At 45.2% G+C, this 27,825-nt stretch overlaps 1 protein-coding gene across 8 annotated transcripts in view; it reads left to right on the top strand.

The window, feature by feature from the left end:
- C2CD5 (C2 calcium dependent domain containing 5) overlaps positions 1-27,825 on the top strand; it is a 1,003,795-nt gene that overhangs the window by 671,163 nt on the left and 304,807 nt on the right. For all 8 annotated transcript variants that reach the window (XM_078674090.1, XM_078674088.1, XM_078674089.1 and 5 more), the window contains one exon: positions 18,865-18,928. In XM_078674090.1, coding sequence (XP_078530216.1) covers positions 18,865-18,928 — 64 coding nt within the window. The remainder of the gene's footprint in view (positions 1-18,864; positions 18,929-27,825) is intronic.

Raw genomic sequence — 27,825 nt, 5'->3', positions numbered from 1 at the left:
AGGCCCATTGCTGTAGACGTTCTCATTTATTCAGAGGCACAGACGTGAGTCCCTTGCTCACTTTGCCACTGGATTCAAGCAAGCCGGGCTGAAGACGGCTGTCATGCCAGAAACCGGTCCTCGGAAGCTTGTTTCCGGTCCAGGGAAGGCATGGCTTGGCAGTTTAAGCTGGACTGTTCCCATGAGGCACAGGGTCAGACTGATTTGCATATAGCCATGTCTGAACTGGGGTGTCAGAGTGGGCTAAAGAACGGTGATGGATTAAACCCAGATCTTTTGACTGGGTGTGAGTGTTTGATTGGTTCAGACGCTCCGTCCATCACCACCCCCTTTTGTACCGCTTTTGGCTGCCATAAGTGTGGCAGGGTATGCTCAGACGTGAGTCCCTTGCTCACTTTGCCACTGGATTCAAGCAAGCCGGGCGGAAGACTGCTATAATGCCAGAAACCGGTCCTCGGAAGCTTGTTTCCGGTCCAGGGAAGGCATGGCTTGGCAGTTCGGGCTGGACTGTTCCCATGAGGCACAGGGTCAGACTGATTTGCATATAGCCATGTCTGAACTGGGGTGGCAGAGTGGGCTAAAGAACGGTGATGGATTAAAACCAGATCTTTTGACTGGGTGTGAGTGTTTGATTGGTTCAGATGCTCCGTCCATCACCACCCACCTTTTGTACCGCTTTTGGCTGCCATAAGTGTGGCAGGGTATGCTCAGACGTGAGTCCCTTGCTCACTTTGCCACTGGATTCAAGCAAGCCGGGCTGAAGACGGCAGTAATGCCAGAAACCGGTCCTCGGAAGCTTGTTTCTGGTCCAGGGAAGGCATGGCTTGGCAGTTCGGGCTGGACTGTTCCCATGAGGCACAGGGTCAGACTGATTTGCATATAGCCATTTCTGAACTGGGGTGGCAGAGTGGGCTAAAGAACGGTGATGGATTGAACCCAGATCTTTTGACTGGGTGTGAGTGTTTGATTGGTTCAGATGCTCTGTCCATCACCACCCTTTTTTGTACCGCTTTTGGCTGCCATAAGTGTGGCAGGGTATGCTCAGACGTGAGTCCCTTGCTCACTTTGCCACTGGATTCAAGCAAGCCGGGCTGAAGACGGCTGTAATGCCAGAAACCGTTCCTCGGAAGCTTGTTTCCGGTCCAGGGAAGGCATGGCTTGGCAGTTCAGGCTGGACTGTTCCCATGAGGCACAGGGTCAGACTGATTTGCATATAGCCATGTCTGAACTGGGGTGGCAGAGTGGGCTAAAGAACGGTGATGGATTAAACCCAGATCTTTTGACTGGGTGTGAGTGTTTGATTGGTTCAGATGCTCCATCCATCACCACCCCCTTTTGTACCGCTTTTGGCTGCCATAAGTGTGGCAGGGTATGCTCAGACGTGAGTCCCTTGCTCACTTTGCCACTGGATTCAAGCAAGCCGGGCTGAAGACGGCTGTAATGCCAGAAACCGTTCCTCGGAAGCTTGTTTCCGGTCCAGGGAAGGCATGGCTTGGCAGTTCAGGCTGGACTGTTCCCATGAGGCACAGGGTCAGACTGATTTGCATATAGCCATGTCTGAACTGGGGTGGCAGAGTGGGCTAAAGAACGGTGATGGATTAAACCCAGATCTTTTGACTGGGTGTGAGTGTTTGATTGGTTCAGATGCTCCGTCCATCACCACCCCCTTTTGTACCCCCCTCTATTTCTATGGCGGCCCTGCACGCACATCATTACTACTGTTGCCACACCAGTCTTGTCCATCCTTTTCACGCCAGGTCTCGCCTCGCACCTCCTGGACTGGTGGGCCCGATGACCATCTGCTTCGCCCACTGGCAGCCTCCATGCTACACTTACCTCCGGCCTACCTGTTAACTGCCTCTGCCAATCGACCCAACTGCCTGCTGGTCTTGTGCATCCGCTTTCTCCTGCGCTGCTCTACCGCCTTCGGGCGCACCGCTTTCTTCCTTGCTCTGTAGCCTCCATTCCGCTGTCAGACTACTCCACTAGGCATGGGAAAAACCAACCCCAAGCAGGCTAAAATCACCTTTGATCAGTACCGCCAGACGCGCCAGGAGTGCGCAGGTGCTGACGGAGGGGACCCTTCGGCTCTATCCGACATGGCTCCAACACGTGAAGACGACCTAAAGGCCATCATGCTGGGCTTCAAGTCCACTGTCACTGGCATTGCAACACAGCTGTATAAATTGGCCGCTCGCCTGGATATAGTGAAGGCCCGAGTCGACTCCCACGATGCCCGCCTTCTGCACGTAGAGACCAGGGTATCGGACGCGGATGTTGCCGCCACCCAAGATAGTCAGAAACTGTTGCAGATGGACAAAATACTAGATCTCATCCGGACCAAGAACGAGAATTTGGAGGCGTGCTCCCACAGGAGCAACCTCCGCATCACGGGGGTGCACGAGTCCACCAACATCTTCCGCATGGAGGACTATGTGGAGCAGTTGGTTCATGAGCTCTTTGGCGATATCCTTTCACCTGTCTTCATCGTCGAGCGGGCCCACCGCTCCCTTGGCCCAGGTCCAGGCCCTGGCCTGGCGGCTGGCCCCTTCATAGCCAAAATGCTGAACTTCAGGGACTGCAACACTATTCTACTCGCTGCCAGAGAGAAAGGGGAGATCCGTCATCAGGGCAATTCACTTTCGTTCTATCCTGATTACACCACTGCGGTTCAGGCGGCTCGCCCTGAATTCCTGCCGGCAAAGCGCATCCTACAAGAGCACGCGATCCCCTACTCATTGATTTATCCTGCCAAATTGCACATCAAGCAAGTCTCCCAGACTCTCATTTTTCCGGATCCCAGAGAGGCGTTGGCTTTCTCTAAAAAACTGGACAGGTCACATTATTCCTCGCCCGCCACCTCCCAAGCTGCTGCTGATAACAATCTTAGTGACAATGACTGACCCGCTGGCAAGCTCTGTTGTTTATGCTCTTGGGACCTCTTGTCACTCAGGTTCTTAGTTTGAATGGTGGCGATTGAATGTATGTTGCCCCCTAGGCAATTACAGTTTATTTCTTTACTGGTGTCCTCTACTTCTTAAAGCTCATCACTAGCTGTCTGCCACCACTTATGGCTTGGCCACCCTGTCTTTCTGGCAGGGGTGTATGATGAGCGCTGCCATGCCCTCACGGGATAATTCCTTTCTTGGACACAGTCCTTTCCCTTCCTAGTTGTGGGTCCCTGGACTGGGAATGGTGGTACTGTGGTAAATAAATAAATAATACCCTATTTTTGACTAGACTTATAGCATAACAGATAGCTCAATAAATAAGAGTCAAGATTCGAGGTAGTAGGAGTTTCTGCAGGTTTATTACAGCATAAGGACAGGATCAGGACAACCTGCATAGGAACAGAATGACAGGGCCCAGCAGGACAACTGGGGCCCAGCAGGGGAAAAGAGGCCCAGCAGGACAACTGGGGCCCAGCAGGGGAAAAGAGGCCCAGCAGCTGCTGGGGCTAGGTCTGGGATGAGCGCGCTAACATTTAATAACAAAACATTGACTTATATACATAGCGCAAACACATAGCATTACATTGCAGTAGGCGTAACAGTAGGTGGAGTAGAAGGCGTGACGCGTAGCAGTCGCGAGAGATAACAGTAAAAAGAGGTGTAACTGGGAGTTTACTTAGACATGTGATGCAAAACGTAACAGAATATGTCATGAATGGGCGGAAACTTTGGAGGGGGCTACCTAAGGAGCCGGGACCTCTAACCTAATGGTGCGCGAAAACTGGCAATGACGTGTTACTAGGAGAAGCTGGGGGCTACGAACTCTGTGCTAGGAGCAGAGACTAGAGTCTGGAGGGTCGGAGCGACATGTACCTAAACCCTATCTGGTATCTAATGTTTAGGGAACATGTTGATATAAACTAGAAGTCATGAGGGGAAAAGCTAACTTGATTCTAAGACTGGACCATGCATTATTCTACATGTAGTGCGTGATGAATATTAAATGACCATTGAATACAGTATTTCTCTAACGTGGAGACGAGAAGGCTAGACAATGACGGAAACTATTGATGCAGTTCAGTAGCTTAGGAATGCAGAGGAGGAGGACTGAACTGATAGCAGGAACTATAACATACTTTTGGCAGACTCAGAGGCAGAGCCGGGGTGCACCGGGCACTACAAGGCAGGAAGTAAGTGAAGGGTCGAGGATACAGGTGGGGGCTGTATCGCTCCTCAGCGAGGCTTTCAGGAGACAGGAGCTGAATCTGTGGTCCGGGCCCTTTTTGAGGCCTGGAAACGGGGACTTTATAATTGAATAACGTGCACACTGAGAAACGTGGCAACATTACTTACATAGGCCTGATATTCGTAGTATTCACGAGGACTGGAAACTAACATACTAGAGGTGGACACAACTGTAATTGCGTCTTTAATCAGAAATGGGGAATAACATATGCATATTGGTCATGCACACATAACATATGATGGATGAGGCGTAGGGACACAGAACATGGCAAAATTTACTTTTCCACATTCCCTCCTTGTCACTACGTTTCCATCAGGAAACATCAATATTCATGATACCGTCTATCATTTCATACAGTACCATTTGCTCGTCTCGAATTGTCTTGGAACGAGATTTAGAACGGGGCTTGGGACTGGGAATACAAGAGGTAGCACACATGCTGCAAATCGCAGGGCCACATTGTATACAGAGGCAGCAGCTAAATATGATCGCTACTGCAATACCTAAAAAGGACAGGACTTTCCAACCCCATGCGGAAATTATATTCCAGAACCAACCGGACCATGTCCAGGTGCCTGGATCTTGGTGTAACAGATGGGCAATTTTATGGAGTCTGGTTATAGCTGAATAAACAGACGGCGCGTTATTTGGAATGAAAATACAACAACTGGATCCGAGAATTCTACAGGCCCCGCCCCTATCGGCCAGTATGACGTCAAGGACGAGACGATTCTGTAAAACGACAATTCTCATAAAGGATTGCTCTTCAGTTAAGTTACCTAGAGCGGAGGCAGTCTCATCTACTACTGCTTCAAGGGTTCTTGTTAACCTACGAATAAGCTTACTATTTACAACTGTGCCTAAATAAGGGAAAACACCTTTATCTATATCAATGAATTGCTCTGCGGCGGTTTCAGTATAATCGACAATCGGGAGATTTCTCTTGTGTCTAGTGTGTACTAAGAAAGAATTCCTATGATAGTCAGGTGGGGCTAGAAAAACAGGTGGCAGTAGGAAAGCAATGTAACAGGTTCCCTCCCAATCGAGGGGCAGACGGACATATGCAGTTTGACCACAAATAAAATAAGAATGACGTGAAGCTTTGAAAATAGATTTCCCACTGTCACTATACTTGATAACAATAGTACATTCACTATGACCTATATGTACAGAACCATAACTACGGACACATAATTCGCCTTTGACTGGTAGTACTGAAATAGCGGGTGAGTCTGGAGTAGTATCAGACTGAACATTCAGAACCATGAAATTCGACGAATAATTTCCTAAATTATATACTTCGTTTTCTAGATCTAAACCTGTTCTGTGGGGGAAACCTTGCTTGTCTGGGAAACATGTACTGTTAAGAAAAGACATATCTGTTGAGGATGACGTTAACGTGGACCATGCTCCACACGAACCATTGTGTGAGAACGGATAAGGAAAAAATGGCAGAACTCCCTTCGGTGTCTGGAAAGGGGGGAGTCGACCACACACCCAACAATTTGTGGCATTGCTGGTCTGGTGTGAATAATGTAACATACGGATAAATGTGTTATTACGCATGGCGAGGCGGTATGCATATTCGTGAGGAGGCAGATCACTAAACGTGTGCTCTACTGTAGCATGAGCAGACATATTTACATGAGGAACTGAAAAACGCAGATAGAAAGCATAGCTGGTGCAAGAAACCATTATGCTGATGAATAATACGAAACTCAGAAAAACGATACATTTGATTGAGCTTTGACTGACTCTCTCACTATGGGGGTCTGTTTTATACATGTCAGAAACAGTCTAACCGTTTCACCTAGGGGAGGACTTATACAATCAAACTGGCTGACTTATTAGACCTGAGCTTTAACTTATACTCCTGTTGCGGAGTTTTCTCTAACAAGGGAGGGGTTGTAATAATGTCTTGTGCGGGACAGTCCTTTAAAACAATGTTCTGGCAATCCTTCGAATCCTGGGAAATGTTCTTGGAAATGTTTTTGAAGACTGGTTTCGATCCTTTGAAAAGTTTTACATGAGAAAGGTGGACCCACCCCTTCCTGCCTTCCAACTTGACGGCAGTTCGGGTGGTCAAGAGGACCTGACGTGGCTCCTTCCAACGTGGTTCCAGCGGACTTGATCTGTCAAAATTTCTGATCATCACAAGGGAGCCTGGAACGATCTCGTGCGGTGCCACCTCGGTATTGTCTGGAAATGCGGCGGCAACCTGTGAACGACATGAGTTGAGGGCAGACATCAAGGAAGCTAGGTAATCTGTCAGCATATTACATGAAACATCGGTAATACTTCGGGGTCTAGGAGTACCCCACATATTAGGGGGGCGGCCGAAAACGACCTCATACGGGGACAGACCTGATCTGGAATGTGCGACCATACGCATTTAAAACAGAGCGACTGGCAAAGCTACTAACCAGTCCACACCCTTGTCTTTACAGACTTTTGCTATACGGATTTTCAGAGTCTGATTATGCCTTTCGACTAGTCCAGCTGCTTCTGGATGGCGTACACAATGGAACTTCCACTGGTACCCTAACAAAAGAGAAACGTGTTTCATGAGTTCAGATGAGAATGGCTGGCCGTTATCAGAATATACGACTCTAGGGAGTCCATATCTAGGGAAGAATTCACGAACCAACTGCTTGGCAGTGGTCGCGGCTGTGTAATCTGGGACTGGATATGCTTCTGTCCACCTGGACAAGGCGCATACAACTACAAGGACATACTTGAAACCTCGACATCGCTCCATTTGAATATAATCCATCTGGAGGACCTCAAAAGGGTGGTCAGGGGGCTGGAAACCACCTTGTTCCACCGGGACACTTTTACCTGGATTAAACTGACAACATATCATACAGGTACGGACTTTCTGCTTGGCTGCAGCTCGTAAATGCTTGTTGAACCAAATGGTCTGGATACTGTCTAACATAGCTTTTTCTCCTAAATGTGCTGGACTATGTGCGGTATTGATAATAACTTGAACCATAGAATCGGGGAGGAACCATGTGGCTCTACCCTTCGTTAACCATCCTTGATCTGTCTGGACCCCTCCTTGTACAGACCATTTCTTGATTTCATCAGGAGTAGCATGTGACTGGATATCTATGACATCTTGAGTAGGGTCCTTAACTGTCATGCATGTAATCGGATCTGGAGTATGTGTCATATTAACTGGAATGTCTGGAGTCTGTGCTGTAAGCTTGGCTGTGCGGTCTGCTAAATCATTACCTTGGGAAATAATGTCAGTAACTTTCGTATGTGCTTTGCATTTCATGATAGCAATAGATGTCGGTAAATGTATGGCATCTAACAGGGCTTGAATAAGGAGACCATGCTGAATCTTGGTTCCATGAGAAGTCATAAAACCTCTCTCCTGCCAGAGCACTCCGAAGTCGTGTACAACTCCGAATGCGTAACGTGAATCTGTGTAAACATTAACCTTCAGGTTCTTGGCATGTATACAGGCTTGTGTCAGAGCGACTAGCTCTGCTGCTTGAGCGGACAGAGTATCAATACGGTGTGTTTCAATAACTTCAGTGTCGGTAGTCACTGCATACGCGGCGACTAGTTCTCCTGTACTAGTTCTCATACATGAACCATCCACATAAAGTGTCAGGTCAGGATCTGGTAACGGAATGTCTGTCAGGTCTTGTCTTGGCTTTGTCGTAATGTTAACTACTTCCACACAATCATGTGTGTCTGGATTTGAACTAACTGATGGTAACAGTGTAGCAGGATTCAGGACGTTGCAGCGTCTAATTTCTATGTGTGGCTGGAACAGTGTCAATTCATAACCTGTTAAACGTGCAATTGTCAAGTGCTGAGTTTGTGTTCGGTTTAAAAGAACTTCTACTGAATGTGGGACCTGTACTGTCAGGGAATGTCCTAAAACTATAGAATCACTTTGTCTGATAGCTAGTGCTGTGGCTGCAACTGACTTGAGGCACGCAGGCAACGCCTGGGCGACTGGATCTAATGTGCTCGAAAAATAAGCACAGGGCTTGTATTGACCTGCTTGATCTTGTGTGAGGACAGATAATGCTGTACCTTCGCGTTCAGTAACGAAAAGTGTAAAAGGCTTACTGTAGTTCGGTGTAGCTAGAACTGGAGCTTGACATAGGGCTTTCTTTAACTCGTTGAAACTAAGTGTATGGTCAGATGTCCAAGGGAGGACAGTCGATACGGCTGCCTCCTGTGTCGTTAACTGTATCAGTGGCTTGGCTAGGAATGCATACTGGGGAATCCATTGTCTACAATAAGAAGTAAGGCCGATAAAGGCACGTACCTCCTTCTGGGTTCTGGGCTGGGGAAGACTCGCTATTAACTGGATACGGTCGGGTGTCAACTGCCTACCCCTCTTGGACAGCAAGTGTCCTAAGTATACCACTTGCTGGACACAGAATTGAAGCTTCGAAGGTGACACCTTGTGCCCCATCTCGGCTAGAAAATACAGAACTGTAAGTGATGCACGCTCGCAGTCACGTTCAGAACGGGCTGTGATCAGTAGATCATCGACATACTGGAGCAGGGCAGTGTCAGTTGGCATGTGAATGTTGTCTAGTTGTCTCTTGAGTGCTTGACTGTAAATACTAGGGCTTTCTGTGAAACCTTGAGGAGCGCGTGTAAACATATAGCTCCTTCCATTTAAACAAAATCCGAAAAGAAACTGGCTGTCTGGATGAATTGGAACACTAAAAAATGCATTCTTGAGGTCAATAACAGTGAAAAACATGGCTTCGGAATCAATGGCTGTTAACAGGGAAGAAATGTCTGGAACAACTGGGTACTGAGGAATAATACATTTGTTAAGCTCTCGTAAATCAATCACTAATCGATATACTGGGGGTGTATTTGGATCAGTACGTTTCATGACTGGAATGATCGGAGAATTACACACATTGGAGTCAGTTTCTACAACTACTCCTTGAGCCATGAGCTCGTCAATAATTTTGGATAAGGCTGCTACAGCCTCAGGTGGCAATCTGTACTGTCTGATTCGTGGTAACACTACACCTGATTTGAGAGTCACACGATGGGGTGTGATTTGCATATAACCTACATCAGTTGGACCTTGCGCCCATAAATGCTGCGGAACATTAGACAATCTTGAATCAAAATCTCGTAATACATAGTGACCCTTAAAGTCACGTAGGAACAGACGTATTCCCTCTGGGGAACAGCATATGACTGCACCTAACTCTTTCAGTGTTTTAATGCCTAATAGATTTTCTGGACATGACTTAGTAAGTAACAGATCAGTAGTACGGGACAAGGGACCTACTTCTAGAGTAACTGGCTTTGATATCTCATTAACTATGGGTTTTCCTGAAAATCCAAGGGAAACATTTCTTGAGCCTGAGAGCGGAGCCCCTGGAACTTCGGCGTGACTAATTGTGGTCCTACTTGCCCCTGTATCGATCAAAAACTTTCTGTCTTTCCCTAATACTTGACTATGAACATAGGGACCTTCTTGGTCTACAGGTATCTCGATGAGAGGCAAACCTACCTCCCTCTCTAGGCTGTTTCATGAATATGACTGGTACTCTGGATACTCGGACTGTGCATACTGGTACATCTGCGATGTAACGTGCTGTGTTGCAGCAATAGGCTGCGGTACTGTAACTGTCTGTAGTGCATTCTGTGACTGAGGAGTCTGTGAAACTTGTTCTTGTCTCGGCGGACGTGGTCTTTCTTTAGTCTTACCAGTAGCTATGTTGTGTTTCAGAACTGCACACTCGTTTATAAAATGACCTGGTTGTTTACAATAATTGCAGTTCCCTTTAACGGGAGCCGCAGGGTGACTGGCTTGAGTCGGACCTCTCTTCTGACTGTCTTGAGGAATAGACTGTGCAACTAGCACTTTCATTTTCGTGTCTTTCATACGTTTTCTTTCGTGTTCTTGCTCTTCTCTAATTCTATTCTGGTGATACTGAAGCATCTGGAGCATCTGGGACGGAGTATTTGCTTGCCAGGTGCTTTCGACTTTCAAAACTCGGTTTTTAATTTGTGGACTTGAATTCTCGACTAATTTGGTAACGAAAAGATGAGGGTATGACTCACTACTTGTCTTGAGACCACTATTAATACTGAAACATTTCTCAAATCTAGAATAAAAATCACTAATATCCTCATCTTGTTTCTGTTTACAGGCTGAGATTGCATCCCAGTCTTCTTTCCTAGTTGTCAATAATCTGGGTAAAACTTGAATCAATAATTCTGGTAATTCTTTACATTTATCTCCAAGACCGGTACCTGGTACTCGTGCCTTGTCTTCAGCTTCTAGAGCTGCCCAATCGATCTTTTTCTCTCCCACCTCCCATTCTTTTTCCTTTAACTTTTCATACACCCCTGCGGGTAGCAGGACCTTTAACATTTTAATGATATCTGGGTAAGTGTATTCTCCCATACGGAGCATGTCTTTTAATTCTCTATGGAACCCTGCTGGATCTTTGTCGTGACAGGGGATTAATTTCTTCATTTCAAGAAGTTCCATCTTTGATATCGGAGTGTATACAAACACTCGTTGCATTACGCCACCCGCCCCTTGGACTGGGTGGACTTCTCGTAGCGGATTCTGTCTGTCTATGTAGAATGGTTTACTTTCTGGGGGTGAGACATGAACAAAATGCGGGTTCAGGAACGTTCTATACTTGTGGCGCTGTTCTAGAATGACACTTATTAAATCGGTACTTAGACCTCTCCATCTATACTGGAGTAACTCGTTCAGGATATCATGTAACGGGCCTGGATCAGAATGTTGACCCTCATACAGGGTAATGAGGTGCTGGATCATATACATACCCACCAGTCGTTGCTCGGCTGGGGGCAGTTTCAGAAACATTTGTGCCACTATTTCGTCTGGAAAAGTGGTAGAATCAGTAATCCATCGGACTGCTGATCGGGCTAGTTCTTGTTCGTGCATGGTACTTAATTCGCTATATCCGACTCGTGATTTCAGAATGTGATCGGTAGCTTGAAATACTTGTTCTAGGGAACCTTGTTCTGGTGCTAGATGATGAAAAATAGACTTGGGTTCTAGGCGTAAATGGCGATCTGGAAATCTGGATTTTCCTACATACGCTATTCTGGCGGGATTCTCGTCTTCCTCTTCAGGATCAGAGATACTTTCTTTCTCGCTTACTTGTGCTGCTTTACGCTGTTCGTGTAACCTTATTATTTCTTTACGAATTTTCTTGTACATACTTTCCATGGCACTAATGGTCTTGTGCTTACCCTCGGCTATATTATCACTCCACCTTGTCAGGATTCTCATTTCGGCGGGATCTTTAGACGGGTAATCTTGTTCTCTTATTAAGCAATTGATCAGGAACTTTAATACCATGAGCTGAATCTCGGCTTTCCTTTGAGACATAATCTCGCCAATACTTTCTGGATCATCCCCTGTACGGATGAAACGATATATTCTGTCTAGATCTTCTTTCATATTTGGTAAGGTGACTAGATACTCGGTCACCCTTCTTACGCGTACGGAATATAAAACCATATTATACTCGCCTGGGACTGTGTCATAGACGCATTCGGCAAGGGCTTGTCTGATTTCTGTAACAGACTTATTACTTTTAGGAGTACGCTGTGATGCTTGAGCATGTAATTCGAGTGCTGATAAACGTTTGTGTGGCGGCGGGGTTTGAGGAGGACCTCCTCCTGCGGCCCCTAGACTAGAATCGTCGACTGACATTCTTCGTGCTTGCAGGGTCGGTAATTGTAACGTGGGCTGAACTTGTATGGCAGGCTGACCCGGGGGGTACCGTAACAGGTACTCCGGTGTCTGGAGGAACGGGAAGTGCCTGATTTACAGGGACAGGTGGAGCGCGAACTGGATTTGCATATTCTGGAACTGTGTCGTCCAAATAGGACGAAATAAAAATATCAGCTGCGGTCGGTTTGTGACGTAGCTTGGTCGGAACTAATGGTGGCGGGAAATTACTGGGTGCCTCTGGGGTCGCTTTTGGCAAGCCTTCGGCAAGGAGAGGATACATACCCTTAATAAGGGCATGCCTCTGTCTGTCTGACTGTTCAGCTTTGACTTGTTCACCTATCTCGATTAATTCTCTTTCTTGGGCTCGTTCTTGGGATTCTCTACTTAACTCTGACTTTCTGACTTCCTTTTCCGTTCTTCTATGCGCTTCCTTACGCCATAACTCGATGGCATCTTTCTGTGACTGTCTGGCTTTCTTTTTCCATAATGCTTCTTCTACTCGCATGATACATTCGGCATCCCATGTACCCGATACGGGCCATCTATACTTTTCTTCTAACTGTTTGGTATACTCTACCCATAAATCTAGATACAATATGGCGCTTATGCCATGTTTCTGATACATAAAGTGACCTGGACTGTCCCTAGGCGGAACAGGAACTGCTGCTTCCAGCAGACCCTTTCTAGTTTTTAACTGACGTAACTTGGAAAAGAGCGGCATTCTAAACTTGAATCGGAACACAATACAATACACGAAAAATAATAACAATTGGGAAAACAATTCAGGCATACCACGACATTGGAAATACATTAAACAACATTATAAATAACAGTTCGAACAGAATACTACCTGTAAATACTGAAAACAGAAACAGAACAGAATTCTCGAGAACGGAACAGACTAGAGTTACTGGATGCACTGCTATAACAGTACGGAACATACCGGTCCCATAAAGGAACGCATCAAGACCCGTATCCACCTAGGTGAACACTTCGTTTGTGGGCTTGGGTACCACCAACCCACGGACCAGGAGTCAATTTAGACTGACCCTGTCTAGACACTACCCCAGCAATGGTACTCACCGGGCAGCACGGAACGGAAGGCCTCGAACGGGACTGGACTACGACGGACTTCGGACTTCGGACTTCAGTTACGGGTGGGCCTCCGGATACCTCGGACCTTGGACTCTCGGTTTGGGCTCTGGTCGGGACTCGCCGCGTTCCTCCACCGTCTCGTTCGGATGCTGGACCGCCTCCTCCGTCTCCTCCGTGGGCCTGAGGGATACTTGAAGCAGAAATATCTGCACTTGGCCAGTATGGTTCCGTCACGACTGCAGAGGGTCAGGGGGTCGGCGTGGCTTCACCGACGCGTGGGGAAAGGGCAAGTCCCTATTCGGGCGCCATTATGTGGTAAATAAATAAATAATACCCTATTTTTGACTAGACTTATAGCATAACAGATAGCTCAATAAATAAGAGTCAAGATTCGAGGTAGTAGGAGTTTCTGCAGGTTTATTACAGCATAAGGACAGGATCAGGACAACCTGCATAGGAACAGAATGACAGGGCCCAGCAGGACAACTGGGGCCCAGCAGGGGAAAAGAGGCCCAGCAGCTGCTGGGGCTAGGTCTGGGATGAGCGCGCTAACATTTAATAACAAAACATTGACTTATATACATAGCGCAAACACATAGCATTACATTGCAGTAGGCGTAACAGTAGGTGGAGTAGAAGGCGTGACGCGTAGCAGTCGCGAGAGATAACAGTAAAAAGAGGTGTAACTGGGAGTTTACTTAGACATGTGATGCAAAACGTAACAGAATATGTCATGAATGGGCGGAAACTTTGGAGGGGGCTACCTAAGGAGCCGGGACCTCTAACCTAATGGTGCGCGAAAACTGGCAATGACGTGTTACTAGGAGAAGCTGGGGGCTACGAACTCTGTGCTAGGAGCAGAGACTAGAGTCTGGAGGGTCGGAGCGACATGTACCTAAACCCTATCTGGTATCTAATGTTTAGGGAACATGTTGATATAAACTAGAAGTCATGAGGGGAAAAGCTAACTTGATTCTAAGACTGGACCATGCATTATTCTACATGTAGTGCGTGATGAATATTAAATGACCATTGAATACAGTATTTCTCTAACGTGGAGACGAGAAGGCTAGACAATGACGGAAACTATTGATGCAGTTCAGTAGCTTAGGAATGCAGAGGAGGAGGACTGAACTGATAGCAGGAACTATAACATACTTTTGGCAGACTCAGAGGCAGAGCCGGGGTGCACCGGGCACTACAAGGCAGGAAGTAAGTGAAGGGTCGAGGATACAGGTGGGGGCTGTATCGCTCCTCAGCGAGGCTTTCAGGAGACAGGAGCTGAATCTGTGGTCCGGGCCCTTTTTGAGGCCTGGAAACGGGGACTTTATAATTGAATAACGTGCACACTGAGAAACGTGGCAACATTACTTACATAGGCCTGATATTCGTAGTATTCACGAGGACTGGAAACTAACATACTAGAGGTGGACACAACTGTAATTGCGTCTTTAATCAGAAATGGGGAATAACATATGCATATTGGTCATGCACACATAACATATGATGGATGAGGCGTAGGGACACAGAACATGGCAAAATTTACTTTTCCACAGTACCTCAGCCCGATTGGGGGTTGGTGTGGGAGCGGGGATGTGGGGTTTTCCAGGTTTCTTTGCTTCGGGGGTGGGTTCGGGTTCAGCGAAGCACAGATCCGCACACCAGGAGCGGGGGTCTCACAGAAGCAGGCACCCCCACCATACGCCAGAAAGCAGCGCACTCCCTGAATCAGCACCAACGATGTCCGCCGACTCGCAGATCCGGGTGTCGGATTGCTGTCCCTCCACTCCTCACCTCTACAGCGCTGAGGAGCCGTCCGCTCCTCTCGGCAGGGGTGCTGGACCGCCCGATAGGCCGCCGGGACTCTGCTAGTAGCTGGGCCTACAGTGATGGCCTCTCGACCGCCGCACCTCACTGGCCTCAGTCTCCTGATGGGTTGTAGACAGGCCGCCTCTGGATGCACAAAATGGCGGCTATCTCGCGGCACTCCTCTCCGGGCACACGCTGGTGGTTGCTTCACTCCGCTTCACCCTCTGCAAGACAGCTCACCAGGAAGGGTCAGACTCCCGCCTCCTCCACCAGGCACTCGTGATCACAGCAGCTCCGAGGCTCCACTCCAGCAGTAAACCCTCGCCGGGCCGCAGCAAATCCGGGGAACGCCCCAAAAAAGCAGGAAAGACACCAAAGAGCCAACAAAGAAGCCTGCTGCTGGCGTCAGGACAGTAGCACACACTGTTAAACTCGACGAGAAGCTTGGATGGCCGCCGGGGAGGGTGATATAATAATGCTTATGGCTGGCGGCACCGGAGAGATAGGGAAACACGTCCTATCTCTCCGCCATCTTAGCCACGCCCCTTCTGATTTTATATTTAAAAACAGAACTTTGGACTATACCATTTCAGCTGAAAGGCAATATTTCTCTCCATTTGTTCCCATAACTGCGTGTCATGCAGTTTGGTGCTTATCTTCCCTCCGTGTTAAAGAACAGCAGATGTTTCAGGACCCAGGCTAATGTGCTGCATAGATTAATACATATGAGGTTCCAAAGGCGAGACCAATTGCATTACAAATGCTTATTTAAATCTAGATTTGCTCCCAGCTAATTGATGATTTGTTACAGGGAGAGTGAAAACTTGTCCACATTGATGTGAAGGCCAGATCTTGTTTAAAGAGGTTTGTTGTTCTCAGATCTTCAGTTTTTTTTAAAAATGTTAGTTTGTTATGAAGCTGACCAGTGATCACAGACATGCATTTTGTAAACGCTTGAGGGCCTGACTTCAGAATGAACTGAAGTACTGTGAATTAATGGTTTTTTTTGCCAATTAGAAGCTATTGTGGGCGTTTTGTATCTTGTTCAGATTGGAAGTTAACGAGTGCGTCTTGCAGATTTATTGCACGTTTGCAGTCATGTTGGTGATGGCTGGGAAATATTTGGTTAATGGTCAACAATGCCAAACTTCTCTTTTTAACCCATATGTTTGCTATCTCAGATGGGCTATTGTGCCCTTTGTGGGGCCTCTTTCCTCACCAGGAACTAGCATGAGCAACATCTCTTTGTTTTGTTGACTTTTTTTTAACATTACTCAGTTCTTTAGAAGACTACCTGTTTCCTAAGCGTCCTGACACTGGTGTAATAGTATTGCTAACCTTGATGAAATGTGGGTAGGGAAGATACAAACTATCCTGCATCCCTCTATCCTGGGTTGAACTACGCTAGGGAGGGAAATGTTTTCTTATGTTCTTCCCAGTAAAGCACTGAGCAGTGGGTGAAGGGTGGCACTTAAGCGTTTGAAAAGATGCAGGGCTTTACATGACGCAGTTGACTACTTTGTGTTCTCTCCCTTTGTTAAATGTCTGTTGCTGGCATATGGATTTTGTCAGCTACTTGATCTCTCCTCTTTAGATTGCTTTTCATGATGATTTCGGCTTTCTCTTCTTTCATTTGGGCTTTGATTGTGGTGGATGGAGGATTGATCTGTCCTAGACATTTGTTTTCTGCTTCTCTCAACTAGTGCTGCAGGAGGGAGAGGTGGGTGTTTTGGCTATCTAACCACACTGCTAGAACCATTCAAAATTCTGGGAGAGGATTATGATTGCCATCTTCTCAGGCTGGGATGTTCACTGTCTCCTCCGCTGAGGAGAAATAGGCATGATCCTTTGTCATATCTTGTGATTTGATGTCGGCTATGTTGGCTTCTACATTGAATCAGCAGATGGAGAAATTCTCACGGACACTGATGTCCTTGAAAACGGTCCTTGGTATTCTGTGATTTTCGTCACCGAGTGCCTAGAATGATGTAACATCAACCATGAACTAGAGTGGTGGTAGCACTAAACTCAGAAGATTACAAGACTGAGTCTTTGCAGGGGTTGAGGAGGAGAAATGTGGCCTCATTTGTTAAATGTGACCGAGAGGAGCTACTGATCTGTACTTCGTTGAGATCTGTGCTTCCTGATCCCCCTTGAAACACTCTTAAACATGCTCCTTCTCTGTGTACTATGCTTCTTTAGGGCCCTTTTATGCACATGCCACACCTTTCAGTTGTGTGGGAAGCTGCATGGCAGACCATGCACATATCAGCACTATACTTCCCTAATCCTTTTACGATCAAGGATGAGCATTTCCTCAATAGAGGTAGCATAGTGACTGGTAAACAGCAAAGGAGGCACCTTAGAGAAAAAGGCGGAACAAATCCTACCTAGAGAAAAAACAAATCCCTCTCCCTAGAAAGTATATTTCAATTCAGAAAACATATTTGAAAACCAGAAGTGTCCAAGGGTTTGTTTCTTAACGAACAAAAATAAAACTAAGCTCCTCACAGTCTCGGGTATGGATAAAGGGGCAGGTGCTGCTTCTGAAATGCTCAAAAAGGCCGAGCTGATTTTTTATTCTTATTGCAGTCTATGCAGGCAGGGTCATTTCCTGCTTTACTTTTCTTTTGCCATGCTTCTTTTTCTTGGGTGATTTCAGTTTATTGCAAGTTATTTGACTAATTATGATTAATTGATTAATTTTCTATTTAAACAATAATAATATTAAACTAAAGACAAACCATGTTGCCTTCTAGTGGGTGTTTTTTTGTTTTAAATTCATTTCCATATCAAAATGTATATATTTAAAAAATGTATTCTGAAATCATTCGTATGCTTAGCGATATTCTATTGCAGCAATTCAAAGCTAATCCCATGACATAGAGGGGTCATTCGTACTGCTGCCCTGGGGTTTTCTTAAAGGCTTTTTAGTTGTCCCAGGTGCTGCTCACAAAACGTCGTTTTCATTACCTGCCAAAAGAATTTTCACTATACTCTATCCAAAAGATTTTAAGCAGCTAGAGTGGTCAGATGGAGTTTTTTATTTCTCCTTAGCCAAATCTGTAAAAGACACAGCTAACTATAGGCCTCATTCTGAGGGCTTCTGAATCTCATCTTGCAATTCTAACCCCGAGAATAACTAATACAAAGTGTAGCAATAACTCTTGGGGATCAACAACTTCAGGTCTGATTTCCATTGTTATTCCAGCCCCAGTACCAGATTTTTACCCTGAGAATGTAGCTGCTGCATTTGGGTCAAACGAAATGGATCCATGGTATTCTTTAAGGTCTTGTAGATCCAGGGGGTCCGGTAACTGCTGAATTAAGTGGGACTACTTATTTACTTTTTTGGCTGCAATGTTTCTCTTCTCGGTTTAAACTCTAGTGTTTCAGAATTAATTAATGGATTACTGAATAGGAGTTCTATTCTGTGGTAACATGTTTGGCGAGAAATTTTGAATCATTTATGAACAAAAAAAACAGTAAGACCCCCAATCACTTTGGTGCCTCTCCTCCTTTAAAAGTATAATGTTTTGTGTTCTTTCTACATCTCTGGGAAGCAAAAGTAGTTTGACATTTAATTAAAACATTTGTTAAGTAGTGAGTTTGTTCTTGGAGCAATATTTGTAAAATTCATCCGGTCCTGCAACTATTTCATTTTTTAGGTTATTTGTTCTGATCATCACTTCTCCCCTTCTGATCGTTGCTCCCCAATGAGTCTTATCACTTGATAAATAAGGCCTCACTTTGCTGTCAATTCTGTTGACTAATATGAGCTTTCTTGTAGAGGATAAGTCCCCATTTCATCAACGACTGGTAATCAATACAACATTTCTTATTGTGTGGTAGATTATATATGCATGCCGTTTTAGCCTCTATTGACTTCTAGTGAACAATGTGAAAGCTGTTTAGCTCACACATATTGTTAAATAGGGCCCTAAGCAGAGAATCTTTCTTTTACTCTGTTCCTTGTTTTTGTTATTTGAATATGTTTGGACATTGATATCAATTGGTACTGTGGCTTCTTTTAGATCGATGATGCTGATGCCATGGAAGATGTACATGCACTGTTGACAGATATCCCACCGCCTCCAGGTACGCCTACAGATTCTCATCTCTCTTCTTCCTCTTCACATGTATTTTTGTGAAGTGCAGGTTGCTTCATTCTAGAATAAAACAAATATTAAATGTTCCTCAAACTAGGCCATCAACCTAAGTTATGTAATTGTCAGTCTCTGTATGCTGATAACTTTACTGTGCATTAAAGCATATATAAGACTTTAATGATGGATGTCAGTTTCTGCTATATCTGTTCCTCTTTGATCTTCCTCTTAATTATTGGTAAATTATTATCATTTAAAAACCTCGACTTTTCACTAATATGCATTTAAGTCCAGGTTTATGAACCTGGATGTATGAGGTCTCTATATCAGTATCTTGTCTTTCTATATGCCTGTGACGATGGATATACGTTTGAGGGTCTGTATCAAGTCAAAATATGTATGTCCTATTAACAATGAAGACTGCTTGGAATACAAATGTGTGCTAATTTAGTAACTTAGTTGTCTACTCACAATTTGTTTGCCCATGTTTTGGTCCTAGTACTACTACTTTAAAAATACAATTCAAAAAGTAGCATAGTAGTTATATTTTCTATTGTGACTTTTTGAATTTTAAATACTCTGCACTGTTTACTCATGCGGAATCTTTCATATACTTTGTATTTTGCAAACACATAGCGGTTTGTTCCGCAAAGGAAGCTGGTGTTTTGAATATCAAATTCTAAACTGGAAAAGTGAAGAATATTTGACAACATGTATTGGGCAGCAAGATAGCGTGTGTGCTCTCCGGTTATGATCTAGCTGGATAATAGATCTTTTTAAAGCTTTGAGGAGCTGAAGCAGGACTCTCTTCAAAAATCGATTTGCCTAGCTGTGGAAGATGGCAATTTTAACTAATTCTGTATTGCATCGACTACTTGTCTTTAGACAACGAAGAGAAGAATGTAGCAGTTCTATGTTGTTTTCACAACTTGTGGGATAACTAGAAGAGAGTCCATGATAGGAATGAAGATGATCCTGGGTACAAATGGATGTTGCCTATTTAGCATACTATTTAAAGAATAGTATTGCATACTTTGATGCATTCTGTAGTGATTTGCTAGGCAGGTGCTTTTACCCTATCCCATCGCAGGACTGGTAAACAAAAGTCTTTAGAAGACTGCCATAACCACAGAGGCAAGTACATCTAAATGAAAAATTATGCCGATGGTTAAAGCTCTTGCAACCTCACACAGCGCCGTCGACTCTGCAACAGCCTGGGGAGTTAATGCTGTCAATCTCCTCGTTGCTAGCTGCCTGCGATTGTAGTTTATGTCTCTGAGTTAAATGCAGTCCCACATTGCTCATAACCCCACTGACGCTGATTGTACAGTTTACTGGCCATCGGCACGTCTGACTTAGGCCTGCCGTAGGCCAATATCAGGCCTCTTTGTAATCGCTCCATCTCTTCTCTGGAAGCACATTTCGCAAGGCCTCCTGAACTCCCCCCTGCAGATGTAATCAGGCAGTCTTGCACAACCAGTCATGTGACCAGCATTGTGACTAGTACTCCTTTTCGCCAATAATCCATTGTTAATGCCCATCACTCAAGTAATCCCAGAGCTAGCATGCTTGTGCACTCTTTATTTCGCCATACCACTGACTCTACTACTATAAACCTAGCTGAGGAGTGGCAACTCATAAGGCCTCTTCTCTAGGACTAACAATACCTCAACTCGCAACCAAGCTCTTACATACATTTGCCTGGTTTCATTTACTTGTCTGATGGTTGGTTGGTTTAGTTACACAGTTCTAGAACCAATTACTAACCTATATTAACACCACACCATTGAAGTATTAATCTTGCCTGAGCTACTCCACCAATGGAATTTGCCAATTCCGCTCTTATATGCTCTTGAGACCTCTCAGTAAGAAGGCCCAATCCACTGTTAAAACTAAGAACAACATTTGCTTACCAATTCTAAGTGGTGTGTGGTCTTGTCAGTCCTCACCACACTTCTAGCAGTTGGTCCAACAACCTGCATAAATATAGGTCTCCACTGTCGGTCACTCCATAATAATAGCTAGCCGCAACCAGTAGCGCGCACAACAGCCAATCAGTCGCTCAGCAGCAGTCGGACATCAAATCTTCCAACAACCTACACCATTACTGAGCCTTTCTCATACAAGGTGAAGGCGAATCAGTCTACCACGGTGTAGGTCTCAAAGCCTACAGTCTTTCAGCACAATTCTGACGGTCCAAGCCTCAATTGATTCACCCCTAATTACAACAACTATGGCAGACTCTATAAACCAAGACAGACACTACAAATAACAGAGAGCACAAACCAGGGCATAAAACATCCAAAACCGTTTCACCAGCCCTAGAATCTGCGATCAAAGGAAGACCTGAACAGGCAGCAAATGTGGACATTATTTTGGAGAATCTAAACGCTCTACATAAAATAGCAAGCTCAACCAAAATAAATATGGACAACCCACAAGCGGATATGCAAGAACTCAAAACAGAACTGCAAAACAACACTAAGGGTAAATGAGGCTGGGAACAGAGTTAGCAGTGTCGAAGATCAATGTAACTTCTTATAAAAAAACTACAAATAAATGAAAAAAAGATTTCTAGAAAAAATGAAAACCGAGAAGACAGAAATAGATGGAAAATGAATATGACTCTTGCATGTCCTTTCTACAATCCTGGATACCACAAGTTCGAAAAATGGACTTTAAAAGAGAATTTGAAATTGAAGGAGCTCATAGAGTCCCATGTAGACCATCACAATTTCTAAAGATGACCCGTCCTATGAACCTCAGTCCTCTGAGACATGAACATACTGAGAAAATCCTGAACCAAATAAGATCCCCTAAAACACTAACCTGGAAAGGCCCAAAAAATGTAATATCTCAGGACTACGCGAAAGACTCAGTGACCAATAGGAAAGGATTTTTGGCTCAAAGGATCAGATTGAAATCAATGGACTACTTTTCACTCGTAGAACCCGCTAAACTGAGAATTTTGAGAAATGGTAAAGCCTACTACTTTGAGGAGCCTAAAGAACTTGAAATATTCTTGGATGACTGCATGCAACAAAAGATGGACACATAGAATTCTTTCTTCACATAACTTAGATATGTTTCTTCTCATATGTCACTCTTTCTCACCTGTCCAAAGTGACTCACTTTAATTGCCACATGATTGTGTTCTAATCCTTCTCTCGAATGAAACTAATACACGAATCCACTCCTTCTGCAAACAGCAGTGCCCGACAAGATGTTATGTAATCACCGGTGCTCGTAAGGATACTAATCTCGTTTGCATACATATATTAATTGTCGTCCTTTGACTTTTCCCTTTTCATTACTGACCAAATTACAACTAACAAATAATGACACATAACAAACACCGCCACCTATCACTCCATCCAATAATTTTTTTTACAACCAAGCATTTAATTATTTTGTGTTGCAGTCTTGTCAGATACAGCCAACACACCTGTTTATTTCAGCAACACACTCCAAATTGTTACCCCTTGCGACCTAATTCAGGTACATTGCTCAACCTACGACTCATACATACTACAGCTTATACCTTAAAGTCAGCTCATAAATATTATTTAAGAAGTTGTACAAATAGATGCAGCCATTCACTAGCAGTATGATATTCATATGATGGGACATGTTATTTGTTATAGAAAAATACGTTCAATATACATTTTTAAAGTTGCACAATACACAAGAATAACACACACACAAAACATATGCATCAGTAGATTACCATACGAATTTTAGTTAGTTTCACTATGCCCTTAAATTGTGTGATATATCTGTTAAGATAAATAATTCCGTACCATATTTTTTGCTCAAATACTTTGATTAAAACAAATGTTTGTGTGCCACATGGGCAAAAGATGTTTAATATTATAACATTAAGTAATTCTTGTAGTTTTGTTCTCATGTTGGTACATTCCGTCCACCCCTCCCCTGACCTTGGGATTCCCCCACTAGAGCTTACCTTAAAATGTTGGGGCCCTCAGGCTGTTGTTGGAGAGTGGATGGTCAATAAGAAGCACACGAAGGGCACTTGGGCGCAGCATCACGAAACAGAGAATCAGGGCGACATTCTGGTTCCCCAAGATAGACGCCATGACTGAGCAACAAGTCAAAGACTGTGTAAGCTGCGCGACAAGTCTAAAACCTTACGCAAGGCACCCCTGTCAAGATACCGATCAAACCTAGCTAGCCATGGACATCAGATGCTCGTCCTAATTGACTACACCTCACATTGGATCACCCAGAAGTTTGTGCATCGCGTCAGCACCAACACCGTGTTGGAATTAAGTATAGGCGCAAAATCCGTTCCGCTCGCGGAATTTGCGGATTTTCGGCAATTTCGTGATCCACGAATCTCGCGAAATTGCCGAAAATTTTGCAAATCCACTCGCGGGCGTTTTCTTTTTTTTTCTGCACATGCCCGAGTTGAAGCTCAAATTCAGTAACGTTTTAATCAGCCCAAAAAATTTGTGAGCACGGTCGAGGCTGGGCAAGTGTGCTTTATCCCCATATCTGCTGTCGAAAATTAGCTGTAATACTTGAGGGAGGTCTTTGCATCCATGAGTTACTCAAGCGCAACCCCCGTGTACTTCCTGTAACCAGGAGGCTGCTTTCTCCTCATCTGCTGCCCTGCTCGCTCTCTGACTCTTTATACACAAGAGGCATGTGAACACGCATAGAAGCCCCACCTGTTTGGCCCCGCCCACCACACACTAGCGGTATGAAACGTCTTCCCGCCCTTTCCCAACTATGATGGACAGCTCACTCAGGGGACCTCTACGCCTTTTGGCGCTGTGGCAAAGTTACAGGCACACATGGTCTCTGGAGACAAATCTTCTGGCCCTTTACTCAGCTGTAGTGTAGCAAAAGCACTATACATTTACCCAACAAGGTAGCACTTACTGAGTAGCCAGTAGAAAGTACTCCAGTTGAGTAGAGGTATGGCACAACACGGTGGCATCTTCGTGGATAAATATGCAGGCAGGATTCATTCTGGCACAATGCACCTGTCACAAAAATTAAACCTCAACAGGAAGCACTTACAGACATAAATAAAGCAGGTGCCCGAGTTGAAGCTCAAATTCAGTAACGCATTATAATCAGCCCAAACAACTAGTGAGCACGGTCGAGGCTAGGCAGGTGTGCTTCCTCCCTATATCTACGGTCTACAATTAGATGTAATCCTTGATGGAGGTCTTTGCACCCAAGAGTTCCTCGAGCCCAATCACCCTATACTTCCTGTGACCAGGAGGCTGTTTCCTTCTCATCTGCTGCTCTGATCGGTCTCTGACCCTTTATAAACAAGAGGCATGTGAACTCGCATAGAAGCCCCGCCCCACACACACTAGAGTATGCAATGTCTTCGCCCCCTTTCCTCACTATGATGGACAGGTCACTCGGGGGACCTCGGCGCCTTTCGGCGCGGTGGCAAAGTTACAGACACACGTGGTCACTGGAGACAGCTCTTCTGGCCCTTTACGCAGCTGCAGTGTAGGAAAAGCACTATACATTTACCCAACGAGCTAGCACTTACTAATTAGCCAGTAGAAACAGAACTCTAGTATATATTTGTGCAAATCCGCGAGTTCGCGGATTTTCCTGCGAACTCGCAGATTTTTTTGCCATTTCGCGAGATTTTGCGGACCGCAAATCCACAAAATTCGCCCATACATAGTTGGAATTCCTCAGAGATGTATTTTCAAAGAAGGGCATACCCTCTACCCTTATCACGGACAATGGGGTCCAGTTCACCTCGCAGGCCATGAAGCAATTTCTAGACAACATGAACATAAAACATGCATTGCCGGCACTGTATTGCCCAAAAGCCAATGGCCTAGTTGAACGAGCTACCAGGATAATCAAAGAACATATTCAATTGGCTGTTGCCAACGGTCACGACATAGAGCACCACCTACGGAACTGTTTATGGGCATATCACACCTCCCCGAACCTGGTTTCTGGTTGTTCCCCTTTCGTCTGACTCCACAGGAGAGAACCGTGCACCAAATTCAACCCTAGTTGACTGGAGGGAGGCAGGGAGGCAATCCCCGACTGGGAAGAAGGTACTAGGAAAGTGGTTTCTTATCAAACCAATTATAAAGAATGGTATGATCAGAAGCACGGGGTAAAAACACCAGTCTGGAAAGCTGGAGATGTGGTACAAGTCAGGAGAAATACGAAAGACTGGCACACCCAGAGTACGTTTTACCCTCCTTGACGTATTGCAAAAGCTCTAAAAAAATGTGTCAAACTCGACAATGGGCAATGGTGGAGCTGTGACAAAATTGTAAAATCTTAAATGTGACCTACTGTTCTTTTTGTAACTCTGTTAAGATTTCACATGTAGAATTGTGAGTGACACCACGTTCCCTGTCTCATTATATCCACCTGTTGCATATCTAAGGACTTCGTCACCTCCGTTCATTGTATAGGAAGGGAGGTGTGTTGTAGTTTTGTTCTCATGTTGGTACATTCCGTCCACCCTTCCCCTGCTCTGACCTTTGGATTACCCCTCTAGAGCTCACCTTAGAATGTTGCGGCCCTCAGGCTGTTGTTGGAGAGTGGATGCTCAATAAAGAAGTACGCTCTGACGAACTCTCCTGTCCTCATTTCTTTATTGCAACAGTAATGTTATACAGACAAATGTTATAAGGACAACTTAGTTTTAGTATATTTTCTTGTGCAACTTGATACAGTTATGTCACAAATGTGATTCATTATAATCAAGAAGGAGGGAAGGAGAAGCAATGGTCCATTTGGCTTCCAGGCGAAGATACAAATAATCAAAATAGGGGGGAGAATGGACCACTTGTCCTGCGTACCAGGGTCATGTTTTTTGTTCTGTAAAAACCCTCATTCGCGTACACAAAATACATCGGTATATCTTGGTTCTCCGCCTTTGTTTAACGTGACAGCATCATCATCGGGTTTATTCTGAGAATTTGCTGACCTCCACCCGGAGGAAGACCAACTGGTGTTACAGTAGGGTCCAGAAATTAAGAGTGAAAGGAGGGAAGCTGTCCTTGTGAGATGAGTTTAAAATTCCCTATGCCAACTTGTCGGTAGATAATTTAATGAATTAGGTGGTGTGAGAAAGTAAAAACAGAGGTGCGTGCGTAGATAAAGTCACCAATCTACTGCACTGATGGTGGTCGACATGTTTCAGCCTCGTGTTTCATCTACAGGCTTTCTTCAGGACTGGTGGATTCATAGTGGCGCGTTGTGGTGAATACTATGGGTGGTTAACTTACTACTCCATTTTTTGTAGAGTCAGGTTAGTTGTACCTGTGACTTTCATCCCAGATTCGGGCTTCCTCGAGGGGCCAGTAGGCTCAGAGGACCTACTCCAGAAGGAGAGAAGGGTTAAGATATCCTTACTTATTGGCAGTGTGTTGGACAAACGTATCTCGCGCCTCTCACCGATGTGTGCTCGATCTGGACTTGTGCTGGCTCTGTTCACAGCACCCGAAGGAATACCTATTGAAAACACTCCCTACAAAATCGCCGCCTATGCAGACAAGGGTCTCATATTCTCACGAGGCCGAAAATGCTATCTCTGCAATCTTCTCAGCGATAAATTTCTACATGCGGATTTCGGGTTACACCCTGAACCTTGAAAAGAAAGACGTTTTCATTCTAAACAATCTAACTCTTCCGTCATTCGTGAACAATGCTAAATTACACTGGCAATCCTCATAGGTCAAATTCCGTGGTATACACTTTAAAAATAAAAGAAAGGAAGATTGTGCATTTTGTTTCGTACAGGAACAGGGGGCCCACTATGTGCCCCTCTGCCTTCGCCCGTTAGTTTTCTCACGCTACACTTTCATGGGGGGGCTCATGGCATGAAAACTGTGGCAGTGAGCAAACTTGTAATATGGTTTAGCGGTGCCGCCGGGCACCCCCAGCATATTGCGGCCTTAGACTACTGCAAGACCGCCAAGGGATCCCTGGCGGTAGCAGCGGTATCATGGGAGTCCAACCGCCAAAGTCGGTCAGACCATCAGTGCTGCGATAGCCGCACCGCCACCGTGGGTTTGGCTGTCCATAGGACCGACCAAACTCGTAAAAAGTCCCTTAGTAATTTCAGCCTTCCAATCTGCATTATCAACAAACATTGACATCCTTAGGCCTTTTGGAACAAAGACATGAGGTTCGCAGCTTGCGTTGTAGATCCTTTGCTTCGCTGCCTCCTACCATCTAGTGTTGGGTTCCGAATATTACAAACTATTTTTCTATTTTGGAATGACTCGTGATCACTGTCCTGATATTCAAAATGCATCAGTATGAGGACTCCAACCAAAGACTCCACTTTTTTCTGCCATCTGTTTCAGAACAGAAATAGAGTATTTGGTCTACTGGACTCTTAACTCCTTGGCCACGGCGGTAATTCCGCCGCGGCGCTGGGGGGGGGGGAGGAGGGGGTCGCGCGGCGCCACCACCATGCTTGTGACGGAACCACTCCGTCACGAGCCACAGGCGGGCTGTGCTTATGACGGAGTGGTTCCGTCACGACTCTGCCCACTCACGAATTCAGTGAGAAATCAGTGCCGCGTGGGCAGAGCGGCCACGGCATGACAGAACCACTCCGTCATGAGCACAGCCCGCCCGTGGCTTTGACGAAGTGGTTCCGTCACAAGCATGGAAGGGGTTAAAATAGCACAGTGGTTGGGACGTGGAACCTGGCTGGAGAACATTGATCGAAGGATCATCATATCGAACCTCAACCTTATGTTGCAAACAGTAGTCTACTCACATTCCAGGTTGTATGAGAATAACTTGAAGGGGAGCCGATGGTAAACACTTAGTTTAAATTTTTGCCTCAGGGTCATGCAAAGTTGGCATCCGGGTCATATTATGTGCTTCTCTGAGATCATAATAAGTGAA

This window comes from Lissotriton helveticus, chromosome 1_1, assembly GCF_964261635.1.
Source record: "Lissotriton helveticus chromosome 1_1, aLisHel1.1, whole genome shotgun sequence".
NCBI lineage: Eukaryota > Metazoa > Chordata > Amphibia > Caudata > Salamandridae > Lissotriton > Lissotriton helveticus.
Note: the sequence above shows the minus strand (reverse complement) of the source record. Positions and strands in the feature narration are given on the sequence as shown.